This window comes from Eleginops maclovinus, chromosome 19 (assembly GCF_036324505.1).
Source record: "Eleginops maclovinus isolate JMC-PN-2008 ecotype Puerto Natales chromosome 19, JC_Emac_rtc_rv5, whole genome shotgun sequence".
Lineage (NCBI taxonomy): Eukaryota > Metazoa > Chordata > Actinopteri > Perciformes > Eleginopidae > Eleginops > Eleginops maclovinus.
Window position 1 is genome coordinate 5880513 of NC_086367.1, and position 15683 is coordinate 5896195.

General features: G+C 41.7%; 1 protein-coding gene across 1 annotated transcript in view; it reads left to right on the plus strand.

The window, feature by feature from the left end:
- Positions 1-15683, plus strand: part of kiaa1109 (KIAA1109 ortholog) — a 147501-nt gene that overhangs the window by 29884 nt on the left and 101934 nt on the right. Inside the window, 11 exon segments of the mRNA XM_063908622.1 lie at positions 293-469; positions 1264-1392; positions 1978-2097; positions 2592-2911; positions 3019-3266; positions 4826-5066; positions 5663-6154; positions 12318-12591; positions 13383-13520; positions 14069-14139; positions 15034-15207. Of these exon segments, the coding sequence (XP_063764692.1) occupies positions 293-469; positions 1264-1392; positions 1978-2097; positions 2592-2911; positions 3019-3266; positions 4826-5066; positions 5663-6154; positions 12318-12591; positions 13383-13520; positions 14069-14139; positions 15034-15207 (2384 nt within the window).

Consider the following 15683-nt stretch of genomic DNA (forward strand, 5'->3'; position numbering starts at 1 on the left):
GAAAATGATAAACGTGGTTCTAATATGTGGAGATTATCCTGCTGAAAAACATTGAAGTGTCATATATGTGTGTTTTACCTCAGACTTTCTTCTTGCAATATTCCAAAATCCAAAGAAAATGTCTATAGTTTTTTTGTTGATGGAGCACTGCAATGCTAACTTTCTACCAAAATACATCACCACTTCATTAACTTTACTGTTGCTAAAGATTGCTCAGTTCAGTTTCTGATGGTTTACCCCCTACCTTACAAGGAAGGGATGTAATATTCCATTTGTGTGTGTTGGTCCACAGCGTCCTACAGCTGACGGGGTGTTGAGGGATGGCCACCTCAGTTTGTCTGGCCTGCAGATGAGGGCCCACGCCATGTTCTCGGCTCAGGGCCTCCCTGTGAGCAGTGATACGCTGGAATACGCCTGGCTCATCGACATGCAGGCTGGAGGACTCACTGGCAGGGTCACTCTTCCACAGGTGTGTGTGTGTGGGTTTCATTACGTAAAAGTGTTATTTGTAATGCTTCAGGGATAAATCTGTGCAGTTTTAGATTATTATAACATCATGGGGTGAGATGTGTGACTGTGCTAAACTGGCTTGAATGAAGCACCTATAAAATCTAATCCAACCTTTCTGAATCTAAATTAGTCTGTTTTTGTCGGTCAGAACAATTCATACGTCTCAATTGCGTATTTCTGGACTTGCATTTGCTGTTTTGATTATAAAAATATTGGACCTATAGTACGACAGAATGCAATACGAGTACTAGATGATGCTCTTACTGTCAGCAGTGAAACACTGGACACATATTGCACTCAGTGATCACTTTCTCCACTACGTAATAGATGTTACACGTTATTCAGCAATTGCTGTTTGTACGGTCAACACAAACTACTTTTTTTTCGCTTTTTAGGTAACATACCACTATACTGGTGTCATTAAATGGCCACACATGTTTTAAAGGGTTAATTGCTTGTTGCTGTTAATGGATATGTTAGCTAGTTTTCTCAATTCAAGATTCAAGAATCAGCTAACTAGCTACCTTAGAATCAGAATAATACCTTTATGTGTCCCACAGAGGGGACATTTGCATTTGTTACAGCAAGAAAACAGCCATAGACAGCTTTATATTACCCAAGAAAAGATAAAGAAATTAAAAAGACAGAATGACATAATTTACAAAATACACATCCTGTATTTGACCTAGCAGTACATTTATTTATTTATTGTTTTTGAAGTAATAGTGTGTTGCGTGTTCTTGTGATTATTAGGTGGCGAGTATGATAGAGTGGGGTGAGACCTTCCTCTTCCACGGGGTGTCCCGAGAGTTCCAACTAGAACAACCCAAGCCCTCCGTCATCTGCCAGCACGGCGTCGACCGCCGGATCTGCGATGCCAAGGTACACACAGGCAGTAGAAGATAAAATGCTGCACACATGGCGCCTCATTACTCCCGTTTTCACTTTATCTACTGTCTCACATCGGTTTGAACTAGTTAGCAGCCATGTGTGTCTGAATCCCACGCTTCAAGCCTCTAAATGAGCTCATTACGGCTAAAGGCATTTTGGGTGAGATTTGAAAGTTTGTCAGAACTGTCCAGTGGGAAGGGAAATGTGCAAATGACACCCGATAATAAAAGGAGACCACTGTGAACTTTTGTCTAACGATGCATGACTTGCACACACAGCTAGAGAAACTGCCTGTAGCCACAGCCTCCAACACAAACTATTGATGTACTCGCATAGCATACCATAAATAACTTTGAAAGAAAACAAGTCTGTTTCACAAAATGTCTTGTTTGTATGCGAATACTAACAAGGGTATTTTTAAGATCTCTGCCCGAGAGCCCTCATTAGTGTCTGACAAGCGAGCAGCTGTGGCTACAGGCTATGTAGCGCTATGTAAAGCACATCCAGACTAAATTAAAGATAGCTTCCCTGCAACCATCCAAAGTTTTCTGGTCGTAAATGATGGTTGTCTTTCAGCTGAGCTGCTTACCCGGGCACTGTCGCACATCAGAGGAGCTGAAGTACACCATGACCCGACTCGCCATGGATGGAGTCGACCTCTTCATCGTGGAGCATGGCTGTGCTGCCAGTGTCAAGGTAATTAGCAGTGACGTTTCATTAATTGTGAATAAGGTAAAGATATATATTTTTAACTAACCTAATCTAACCTTAGACTGTTTATAAGAAGTGGAGGAAGTGAACCCTTGACATTAGTTTGTGGGCTATGGTTTAAAATATAAAAGTTTGGTATTTTGTCTGCATTTTTGTTTTTTGGAAGTGGCACCAGAGTGTTGCGCTTGGTACAACCAAGCTAATACAGAACAATTGAAACTAGCTATTAAGACAATAATAGTGTCAGTGTCAAATGTTTACTCTGGTAATAAATTAAGAGAGAATAAAGGTATTTTCATAGACTTCTATACAGTCGCAACAAGAGGGGATTCCCCCGGCTGGCCATTAGAAAGAATGCATGTTAAAGGCACCTCCGCATTGGCCCAGGTTTGCCTCTTGTTTATGAAACTTTGACTCATTGAAATCCATGTACATATTTGATTTTTGGTATGTTACAAGTTTTTTTCCCTCATTCCCAGACGGCTAACGTTCGCTTAGCTAACTGCAACCTGCACAACCAAGCAGTGGGAGAAGGCATCAGCGCCATGGTGCAGGACGTGAACATCCGGCAGTACATCGAGCAGCAGCAGCACAGCGAGGCGGCCCGACTGCAGACAGCTGGACCGGGTCAGCCTTTAGGTCTGGGTCAGCCCCCCCTGCTGCGACGCTCTGTCTGGCTAGAGGCGGGTTCGGTCAACCTGAACCTCATCACAGCGGACATCGCCCTGGCCGCCGACCATTCGGCCAAATGTGAAGTTCAGAGGCATTTTTTGGAGCTGCATGATGCACAGACCAAGAGGTAGAAAAATAATAATTTGGGCCTGGTATGTCTGCAAGACCAGACACAATTTTCATCCACTCCATTAATCTCTTTTACTGTCCCCCCCTTTCTCCTCCTCTCCTCAGACTCTGGTTCCTTTGGCCAGAAGACGCCAGCATTCGCAACAAGCGCGGCAGGAACCGTTGCGGCTGTCTCGGAGGCTGCCGGTTCTTCGGAGGTACCAACATGGGCCTGGACTTCTTCAAGCTTGAAGAGCTGACGCCGTCCTCATCTGCTTTCGGCTCTTCCAGCACGGAGCAGGACATGTCCTACGGCCAGTCTTTGCTACAGCCAGGGGAGTGGATTATTACCAAGGAAACACCCAAAGTGGATGGTATGCACATGCAACATATATCTATACACATTTCCTGGCATAAAGTGGTGCAGGGATGATGCGTTTTTGTTGGCTGACCCAGAAGTTAGCATCGCAAGGGCTCCTTTCGGCAATTAGAAATGGGATTTGTGCATGAAACAATCTGTGGTGGTAAACACACGCTGATGAAAATTATACTTCATGTACTGCAGAATGATATCCAAATATTAACACCACCTTCATGGTTTTTGAAGCTTAAATGCAATCACCGCAGATAATAATAATAATAATAATAATAATAATAATAATAATTTGAATTTTCTATAGCGCCTTTCTAGGTACCCAAGGCCGCTTTCCATGTTGTGAGGACAGACAGAAAACAAATAAACAAAAAAAAAAGTAGGGCAAATAAAAGAATAGAAAAATAAATTCAAATTAAAATAAAAAACGAAATAATGTTGTGGTTGAAAAACGGGGGAGTAAGATGAGTTAGTGGTCAGAGGCTATGGCGTAGAGAGGACTTGAAGATTTCCAGGGAGGCAGCATGGCGGATCTCTGCAGGAAGAGCGTTCCAGAGGGTGGGGCTGCAACACTGACCGCTATGTCACCAACGGGTTCGGAGGCGAGTGGGGGGAATAGAGAGAAGGCCTGTGTCCGAGGACCGCAGACTCCGTGTAGGGGTGTAGGGATGGAGGAGGTCTGATAGATACTGTGGAGCAAGGCCATGGAGAGACTCGTAGGTGAAGAAGAGGGTTTTGAAAGTGATCCGGGACTTGATCGGGAGCCAGTGAAGGTGGATGAGGGTGGTGGTGATTTGCTGCCATGGCTTGGTGCCGGTGAATACTCTGGTGGCAGAGTTCTGGACATGCTGTAGCCTCTCCAGGATTTTGCTGGGAACCCCGGAGAGGACCCCATTGCAGAAGTCCAATCGGGACGTGATGAAGGCGTGGATGAGCGTTTCTGCCACAGAGTCGGAGAGTGAATGCCTGAGTCGGGAGATGCTTTTGAGATGATAGAATGCTAATTTAGTGACCGATTTGACGTGAGCCTGGAAGGAGAGGGTTGTGTCCAGGATGACCTCAGGTTGCGGACTTCAGGGGATGGAGAGATTGAGCAGAATACGTAATGCAAGGAAAATTAGCTAATGTTGGAAATAAAAAGCTAAAGTTAGGCTAATGACATCAAGGTAAGATGGCCGTGCATCGCTACAGCTAAGCTAATGGTGGCTAATATTTAGCGTAATGACGTCAAACAGTCTAATTTTGTCACTTGTTAGCATTCCATTTTTTTATGACACACGAAGGCTTCGGACATTAACAGATGTTATTTGAGGCATCCCACAAAAGCGCTTTCAAAAAAACCATTGAGACATGGGATCAGGAAGTGGTTAAATGCTTACTCCTGGGTTTTAAGAGTCATTCCTGCATCACTCTTTACCACAACAAAGTTAGCCCAATATGAGTGGATTATGCTAACAGGTTAACTTGCAGAATGTTACATACTGTTAAATAAGTAAAGATATGTGTTGATAAGTATTAACAGTTACTTACAGTTAACCAGATATATATATATATTCTCAGGGAGGGTTGTGGGCCAGAAGAGGGACACTCACTCGCCCTGCCTGCCTCCTGAGCTGCCGGAGAGGCGTGGACAGCAACACCTCAGTCTGCAGGTGCCCCATCGCTCCCACAGCTCTGTCTCCTCCTCTGAGGAAAATAGTTCTTCCAGTGCTGCGCTGCCCCTGCTGGCCGGAGAGAGGGACACTCCCTCGCCCAGCACGGAGGAACGCATGTTCCACGTGAACTGCAAAAGCCCTGCTGAGTGAGTAACATCAACATACTGAAAGTATAAGATGTGTAGTTACTCTTTGAAGTGGCAACCCTTATGATGAGGTCTTACCGGTGGTAACAGGAAATGCAGTTTAATATTGTGGCAGCCAGAATATTGGGGGCACCTGAACAAACTTTTTTCAAAATAAAGAATTAAGAAAATATATATATTTTTGGAGATGCACAGTTTCATTTCATTTCTCTTTGTTTGTATATTCTAATGCTTTTAATGTGAAGCTGCAGCATAAGGATATATAACGCTTTCTTTTGCAGTTACTTAATAAAGCATTTTTGAATACATTTATTTTGAAAAGAGGTTCTTTGAATATTTTATAAAGACATTTTCTAGCCCCCAATATAAATCAGTCTTTAGCAATCAGCTTTGATCTAACTTAAAATTAGTTTTCTTTTTTTACATTTTTTCCCGTATTGTGATTTGTAAATGTACATTCCAGTTACCTCATTCAGCAATAGTAGAAATTCAATAACAAATCTTCAAGCTTGCCACTTGTAAATACACATTTCTGATGTCCTTCCACAGCCACTCATGCATTCCGAATGTTATTACTCCTCTTCCATTCTGCGCAGCACCCTAGGAGAAGTCCCAGAGGTCTCTCCGGTCTCCCCCAACAGTTCCCAGGACCGCTCCTCAGTGCGCTCCCCCCTCTGCTCCCCTCTGAAGCGCCAGTCCTCCGTACACTCGGGGCGACTGGGCAGCACCAAGAGCCTGTCAGCCGCCGTCTTCACCGACAAACCTCCGCCGGTCCTGTCCGGGGGCGTCCAGTTCAGCAGCGACGTGTCCCGCAGCGACGAGAACGTCCTGGATTCACCCCGCCAACGCCGTAGCTACGGCTCCTTCCCCTTCACACCTTCAGCGGACTCCAACACCTTCCACCAGTACCGCTCCGCAGACTCCAGCATGTCCGTGGCCGACAGCGAGGCCTACTTCTCCGCCACGGAGGACTTCGAGCCGATTAGCAGCGCCGACGAGGGCCCGGGGACGTACCCGGGGCGCAAGAAGAAGAGGAGGCAGCAGATGCAGCAGCCACAGCAGCCCCCCTACCACATGGAGAACTACAGGTCAGCATCTTATGTGGACCAATATCAAAAGCAACACATTTGTCTCTGGGCTTTACAGTATCTACTAAATAAAAAAAGCCCTTGAACTTTGCATGAGAAACTCACTATCACGGTTAACGGGGAAAAAACAAAAACAAAACAAACGAGGGGCAGGTTCATGAGCCAGCCCCAACTGCAATCTTTATCAAAAAGGAAAGTCTTAAGCCTACTTTTAAAGGTGGAGAGGGTGTCTGTTTCCCAAAAAGGAGCTTCATAGCTCAATGTCTGACTCCTAATAAACTTTTGGAGACTTTAGGAACCACTAATAACCTTGCATTCTTGGGACACAATGTCCTAGTGGGGCAATGGGGTATTAAAAGCTATTTAAGATTAAATGTTGCCAGACAGTGAAGGGCTTTGTTAGCTACGAGTAGAATTTAGGGGGCTAGAGCAAAGCAATGATAATACACCTTTACCATGTCGCTGGACCCTTGGGCACTATACTTAACGCTGATGGCATGGCAAACGTTGTGTGAGCGTGGTGTATGAATGTTAGCTTAGTTGAGCAAATGCCAGGCTCTGTATGAATGGGGTGTGAATGATGACTCATAATATGTAAAAGCGATTTGAGGGGGTCATGAAGACTAGATACAGCTATAAAGTACAGTCCAGTTTCCATTTAACACATGGAGCGTGCAATATGTTCTCTGTAGTTCTCAAGGGTTGGGGAACTGGAGAAGAGACTGGGTTGATGGTCAGATGTATTACAAAGCTGAGCATGGGATTAAGGTGATGCCCGAGTCTAGACAGCTCACAGGAACATCAAAGAGTCTCTTACTCCTCTTCTGTAGGGAGAGGAATTAATGACCTGTCTAGCAAGTTCCCCCAAAAGCTTGCAGTGCTGCTCTTGGTTGAAGAAGATCCTTTACTTGAGTGACAGAAAAAATATTACAATCTTAAAGGGTTCCTGATAAGCTTTTTGTGCTTTCATCTTTTCTGTAGAGTGCTATATTGGTTACCATAACCAATATAGCACTCTACAGAAAAGAGAAAAGCATGTGAATGGTCTGCAAAGGCTAAAAGCCCAAAGTTTCTCTCCCATACACTATTAGCTATTACCTATAGGTGATTTGCTAAGGGGAGGGACATCTCTAACTGGTTGACCAAGCACAACAGAGCTAGCCAGCTGACCAATCAGAGCAGACTGGCCTCTGGTTTCAGACAGAGGGTGAAAAGAGGTGCTGCAGCACAGGCAGTATGAGAAAAATAAAGAGCTCTTTGAACATTAAAGCATGGAGACATGTCCCAGTAGAGACACAAAATACAAATATCAACCTGAATATAATTTTACATATACCCCGTATATTTAAATATTTGTTTTTAGATAGCTAGTAGCTATGGCTGTTGTGTGTGTATATATATTAATGATAAAATAAATAAATAAATACAAATTAATTCATTAAATAAATATAGCATGGTAAATAGTAAGATATTTGCCTCCCAAATGTTGTGGTGTAAAAGAATATTTAGCTTAAATTAAATGAATTAATTGGAGCCATTCTGTCATTATTTACATTATACAATTTTAGATAATGTAGGACCTCAACTTTACGTTTAAATTATTGCGCCTTCCTTTAAAGGGACGTTACTGTGAATTAGTGCAAGGTAATTAAGTGTTAATAACAGCATGTTCTTCAAAACCATCGCAAATGAATCATAACTCATTTTGGTGACTCACACCGACATCATTGCTTTGTGGAGTGTCGTTACGTTGCAGTATTCAGGAATTCATTTGTGTTATGGCTTTGTTTATGTTTAATATCCAACAAGTTTTGCATTTCATTGTGTTCAGCGTCTTGCCCCGAAGCTTAACAAGCTTTCATTTATTACTGCGACTCCATCGTTCAGGGGTGGGTGTGATGTTAGAAGGCTTGTAGCAAATGAGATGTTTGATCCATGGGCGGCCACTTACTGCCGCTGTGTTTTTGCAAATTGGATTTGGGTCTCGCTCTGCAAATACCTTGTCATTTTTCTATTACCCCAAAATGTTCTTGCATCGATTCCAACACATTTTTTGATTGATGCAGCTTCTGCACAAACTGTAATAATCAATTCAGATTCATGAAAGGATTCAACTGGAATGACCCTATTGAATTGTAAGGCTGAATTGAACTATCTTAAGCTCTATAAAGAAAGGAATTATAATAAATTCTGCCTGGCATCCTACTGAAAAGGTGCTTAATGGTGCTGCACTGCATTAGCATTCATAGCATAGCATTCTACTAGATTAATCTGAATTAACAGGGAGCACAGCTTGTACAGTGTGACATCACAAAGGGCTTTTATTTTGATATTCCACACCCCAATGTCTTGATATTGGGCTTGAAGTGAAATGTGGAAACAGGAAGTTTCTCAATCCCCCCCGAGGCTACTATTTTTGAAATATTCTCTTTATTGTGACATGTGATTTATCATATCCTCAATTGGAATTCTTATTTTATCGCAGTTTGCCTGGTATATGGAGGCAAAATGCTGCTAGCTTGAGTAAATAGCTGAAATATGCACTTAATTACTTAACAACTATTTTGATAATCGATTAATCTGTCGTTTATTTATACGATTAATCGGATAAAAATGTTTCCAGTATTCACAAAACTGCCCTTCCAAAATGACATCAACACACAAAAACAACCCCAATGTACGCTATTAAACACGTGCTAACGGTACATCACAGCTGGTTTTGAACAAAAAAATGTCCCCTTAGGTTGTTGTTTTGTTCTGAAATTGAAAAGACAGTATGAGTATGTATATGAGGACATGTAACTCAATACATGCCTTGTCATATTTAGATAAATAAATGTTCAGTAAAGCTACAAACTATGCAATTTAATCACTCCTTCAGTGCAGTGTCTCAACCTGACCTAATTATAGCAAATGAACACTTAAGATAGCTTAATCATGGCCCTGGCCGTGGTTCAACAGGCTGGGGCACCTGCACCGTACGCCGGCGACCCGGGTTCGATTCCTGACTCGTGGTCCTTTCCGGACCCCACCCCGACTCTCTCTTCGAATTTCCTGTCACTCTCCACTGTCCTATCCGATTAAAGGCAAAAAAACCCCAAAAATATCTTAATCATTAAATTAAATTGCCATAGTTTACTAAGTCGAGGTGTTAGTTTGTTTATTATTTAGCCGAAAAGACTGATCACAGACTCCGACGCGATTGAGCAAACAACCATATCAGATAAACTAGAAGCTTTTCTGAAGGGAACACATCCTATCAGTCTTTCCTTACGTTTTTATAGTAATTTATCTAGATTATTGATCTTCATAGTCAACTGTATAAGAAGAAGAAGAAGAAGAAGAAGAAGAAGAAGACATACTTTTATTAATCCCTTACAGGCGATTGAGCAAACAACCATATCAGATAAACTAGAAGCTTTTCTGAAGGGAACACATCCTATCAGTCTTTCCTTACGTTTTTATAGTAATTTATCTAGATTATTGATCTTCATAGTCAACTGTATAAGAAGAAGAAGAAGAAGAAGAAGAAGACATACTTTTATTAATCCCTTACAGGCAAATTGCTTTCTCTACTCTGTTGACACACATTAAACACACAGAGGATATACATGCACAAACACAGAGGAAATACATGCACACACAACCACATGCAGAGGAGAGGTGGCAGAGCAGAGAGGCAGCCAGGTACCCGGCGCCAAGGGAGCAGATAGAGGTTAGGTGCCTTGCTCAAGGGCACCTCGGCAGTGGCCTAGAAGGAGAACCAGCTACCAGCTCACTCCATATTTTTTTTGGGTCCGATCGGGACGTGAACCGGCGACCCTTCGGTCCCAAGACCAAGTCCCTACTTACTGAGCCACTGCCATGTATATAAGTATATGTAAGTCTCTCTCTCTATATATATACAGTGGGGCAAAAAAGTATTTAGTCAGCCACCAATTGTGCAAGTTCTCCCATTTAAAAAGATGAAAGAGGCCTGTATTTTTTATCAAAGGTATACCTCAACTATGAGAGACAAAATGAGAAAAAAAATCCAGGAAATCACATTGTAGGATTTTTAATGAATTAATTGGTAAATTCCTCGGTAAAATAAGTATTTGGTCACCTACAAACAAGCAAGATTTCTGGCTCTCACAGACCTGTAACTTCTTCTTTAAGAGGCTCCTCTGTCCTCCACTCGTTACCTGTATTAATGGCACCTTTTTGAACTCGTTATCAGTATAAAAGACACCTGTCCACAACCTCAAACAGTCATACTCCAAACTCCACTATGGCCAAGACCAAAGAGCTGTCAAAGGAGACCAGAGACAAAATTGTAGACCTGCACCAGGCTGGGAAAACTGAATCTGCAATAGGTAAGCAGCTTGGTGTGAAGAAATCAACTGTGGGAGCAATTATTAGAAAATGGAAGACATACAAGACCACTGCTAATCTCCCTCGATCTGGGGCTCCACGCAAGATCTCACCCTGTGGGGTCAAAATGATCACAAGAACGGTGAGCAAAAATCCCAGAACCACACGGGGGGACCTAGTGAATGACCTGCAGAGAGCTGGGACCAAAGTAACAGAGGCTACCATCAGTAACACACTACGCCGCCAGGGACTTAAATCCTGCAGTTCCAGACGTGTCCCCCTGCTTAAGCCAATACATGTCCAGGCCCATCTGAAGTTTGCTAGAGGGCATTTGGATGATCCAGAAGAGGATTGGGAGAATGTCATAAGGTCAGATGAAACCAAAATAGAACTTTTTGGTAAAAACTCAACTCGTCGTGTTTGGAGGAGAAAGAATGCAGAGTTGCATCCAAAGAACACCATACCTACTGTGAAGCATGGGGGTGGAAACATCATGCTTTGGGGCTGTTTTTCTGCAAAGGGACCAGGACGACTGATCCGTGTAAAGGAAAGAATGAATGGGGCCATGTATCGTGAGATTTTGAGTGAAAACCTCCTTCCATCAGCAAGGGCACTGAAGATGAAGCGTGGCTGGGTCTTTCAGCATGACAATGATCCCAAACACACCGCCAGGGCAACGAAGGAGTGGCTTCGTAAGAAGCATTTCAAGGTCCTGGAGTGGCCTAGCCAGTCTCCAGATCTCAACCCCATAGAAAATCTTTGGAGGGAGTTGAAAGTCCGTGTTGCCCAGCGACAGCCCCAAAACATCACTGCTTTAGAGGAGATCTGCATGGAGGAATGGGCCAAAATACCAGCAACAGTGTGTGGAAACCTTGTGAAGACTTACAGAAAACGTTTGACCTCTGTCATTGCCAACAAAGGGTATATAACAAAGTATTGAGATGAACTTTTGTTATTGACCAAATACTTATTTTCCTCAATAATTTGAAAATTAATTCATTAAAAATCCTACAATGTGATTTCCTGGATTTTTTTTTCTCATTCTGTCTCTCATAGTTGAGGTATACCTATGATAAAAATGACAGGCCTCTCATCTTTTTAAATGGGAGAACTTGCACAATTGGTGGCTGACTAAATACTTTTTTGCCCCACTGTATATATAATGCCGGTTTATTTCTATTTGTATTTCTTCTTTGAGATGTTCATACTTGAGAATTGTTTATTTCTTATTTATAATTTATTTTGTACTATGTGCAATGATTGGTATTGTTTATGCTGCTGCAACACAAACATTTCCCAGTCTGGAATTAATAAAGTAATTCTTATCGTATCTTAACTTATGGTGCGTACACACCGGACGCCAATGCGAATATCCTCGTGCTACTGTGTTGCTCCCATGGCATGAAAGTTTGTTTTTACACAAATGGCAGGTGACACACTTTTAATCTTATTTAAAGGTAAGTGCTCCCACGCTGTTGATGATTTTGGACGGATTAATTTCTCTGTTAGTTTTTTTAAAGGGACGTAGCCAGCTCTGCAAAACAGCCATCAACAACATAAACAAAAAGAATCAATGACAAAATTGCAGCCATAATCCAAACAAAAGCAATACATGGGGTGTATTCCATATATAGCATGCGGCTAATAGCAAAAGTATGAAACAAAAACTCCTAACATTTCAAAGGTTTGCAGTGACATAAACAGGATTTCCATGTATTTCTGAACATGCTTTTACACTAAAATGGTTGTATATCTCGCTTGAAGCTCACTTTGGTGCCTATGTGTTAATATTTATATTTCCTCCCCCCAGCCGGAGCTCCATCTACCACAGCGTGGAGGGCCCCCTCACCTACGTCCTCAACGGGGAGCTGATCACTGAGCCCCGGCCCCTGCCCATGCCCCCCTTCCTGCCCCCGCTGCCGCCCCATCCCCTGCCCAGCCACACGTCCCAGGCCTCCTTCGTCTCGGCGCTGGCCATGGAGGAGGAGAGCTCCGTGGAGGCCGAGAAGACTGCTGAACCCGGCCCTGTAACCCGGCAACCCCACGTCATGGCATGCTACCAGAATTATCTGGCCCACTACCAGGTAGACCCTTTCAGTGTGGTCAATTTATTGTTGGTATCCGAGACAAATACTTTCATCTCCATGTGTAGAGCAGCGTTTCTGTTTGGTGTCTGGGAGGACTTTAATATTCCGTACCATTGGGAGAAATTCCCATGAATCAAATATTATCTGTGTTTATTTTTAAGCCTACATCAATTAATTGGAATTGGAGTTTAAAAATAATAACATCATTAAGGCATGTAGATTTATATTTTCTTTCAAATAAAACAAGTCTCATCAAAAGAAATAAACAAACAAAAAAATAAATACATATTAAATTATATTATTATATTTTGTATTGAAAAAGTTGGCTTATTTAAAATAAATGAAGACTTTAGACTTTTGCAAATTGCAAAAAAACAAAACAAGTAAGACGCAGTCATTTAATCATAATTAAAGATTAGGAAACATTTGCAATAACTCTTAACACAAAAACAGAGTTTTTCTTAGCTTTGGATATATTAGCATATTCTTTGATAAAATAACACAGAAATAATAAAAAATACTCTTTGTAAACTTTGTAAATACATATAGGCGTGGCTCTTTAGTTTGTAATTAAGGCAGGCTTGAATTAAAACCAGAGAAATGTAAACGCGTCGGACTTCAGCAGATTTTCCCGATCAAAGTTGGGTAAAAACCACCTAATGGACACACTGATGTAGAGTGTATTTGCCCCATAGACATTTCTTATAAAAGCCTTAACTAAGGTAATGCCTGCCCTGTGAATTTTCTTTTCTATCAGATTTTAACACCCTTCACTTCCACTGTGGCAGGTCTCAAACTGGTCTGTGAAGCAGCCCACCAATAAGAGGACGTCCAAGTCTTCTCTGCACCGCCCCTTAGATTTGGACACGCCCACCAGCGAGGAGAGTGGCGCCTCTTTCGACCAGCTCTCTGTTCCCAGCTTTAAGGTCTGAATTTAGAACAGTCTCTGTGTGGGTGTTTATCCTCCAATTGGAAGGTTGGTGGTTCGATCCCAAAACCCTGCAGCGAACATGTCGTTGTGTCGCTGGGGAAGATACTGAACCCCATATTCAGCCTCTGCCAACCTCTGCCTCTGTACTGTATGAATGTACGTGAATGGGTGGAGGCTGTGTTGTATATCTAAAAGCTTCTTGAGGGGGCGAAAACCACTATATAAATGCCTACCCTAAACATTGTTGGTCATTTTTAGCACTTGAATTGGGCAAATAGTATGTATTCTTCCCCAATATATCAAAACTTGAATATTTATGGATTTGTTTTAGTATTTAAATTCAACAAATAGCATTTTTTTGTAAATACTTATAACGAAAGAAAAAGAAAAATATATTAATCAAAAACTCAAAAAATGTAAAAAGTATCCAAATAAAATTCTGAAGCCATGGTAACAAAAAGCCATCAGCAGAAGTCGTATACTGTACATTTATCATCAGGACATCTGTGTTAGAGTGTAACAACTTCTTGTTTTACTTTGCAGGTGATCAAGCAGGGCCTCTCAGCCAGCTCTCTACTGGACAGAGGACTGCAGCTGATGGGAGAAAACAACAGGTATGAAAGCCCACTGGTTACACAAATCTTGCCCTAATATTTAAAATGTTAAATAAATTTGACCCTACCCCATCTCCTCGAGTACATGGAGGGAATTTAAATAATAATAATAAATAAAGTTTTATTTATATAGCAGTCTAGGGACATGCAATGATAAAAGCTCGGTGAGTGTGCAATGCAATTAAAAAACGTTCCCAGAAAAAGCTAAAATGGGGCCAACAAACTCAAATACATGTAAATCTACATTTTGAATATGAAATGAAGAGTACCCCTCTTCTTTTTTTCCATTTCTTCTTTCATATTTTATTTCTTTGTATAAACGAGGCAAAAGGGGAAATATTTCTTTTAGAAGTTGCTGAAATTCAAAGTAAAAAAAAAATCCTCTTAAGAAAGTATGTTTTACATATAATAATAATAATAATAATAATAATAATAATAATAACAGTAATAAGAATAACACACTTTATTTGTATAGCACCTTTCATGCACAAAGCAGCCCAAAGTGCTTTACAGAACAAACATAACAACAAGATAAAACATCAACAGTGATCCGAATGAAAATCCCTTGAAGTAAAGCTGACAAGAAATTAAAATAGGTTAAAAGAAAACAATTTAAAAAGAAAATTAAAGCAAAACAGAAAGAATCCAGTAAAACATGGACAGTGATACCAGTGGGAATTGAATATCTCAGTATTCTCATCAGCATCCACCTCTTTACACTGTAGCAAACTACTCTGTTTCATTATACATATACAGTAATATAATAATAATAATAATAATATTATTATTATTATAATACTTGGATTTATATAGCGTCTTTCAAGAAACCCAAGGACGCCTTACAATAGGACGTGGGGCCGTGTGATTAGAGATTGTATCTTAATTCCTCCCCAGTACCCCATACACCCCGCTGGATAAGAGGGCCATGGAGAACACGGACGAGGACACCACGACAGACGACTGGACTCTGGAGCAGCCTCTAGCTCAGACCAGGACCACGGCCATCGTGGAGGTGAAGGGAGCCATCAACGTGGTGCTCACGCCCCTCGTGGCCGAATCCCTGGACAGGTAGGAACTGCGCAGCGTGTAGTATTCTCTTTTAATTACTTCTTCCAGTTTCAGAACATTTGTCAACTGGCCTGGTTTTCATTTAACTGAGTGGATAGGGTGTAGCACCGGCCAAGGAACTCATTACTTTTTGAAATGGATCACCCTGGTGCTGTACATTCAGAGTCTGGCCAGGATTGCCTCCACACCATGTTAACAACAGCAGCACAGAACTCACAGTGTTACGCTGGGGTAGAGGGGGCTGGGATTGAGCCAAAAAAACAGTGAAAGTAAGATCCAGAGTCGTGGAAAGCATTTTTTTATGATTGTTCCTCTTCCCTCTAAAGGTTTTGCAAATTGCTCTCTGGTAGGCGGTGACGCTGAGCTTCTCCCCATGGATTGTAATTGTGAAATGTATTTATTTGTTTTATTCCACACATATTACATATTATATTATTTTAAAATAAAACATGTACACTCAACACACATTTTATAGC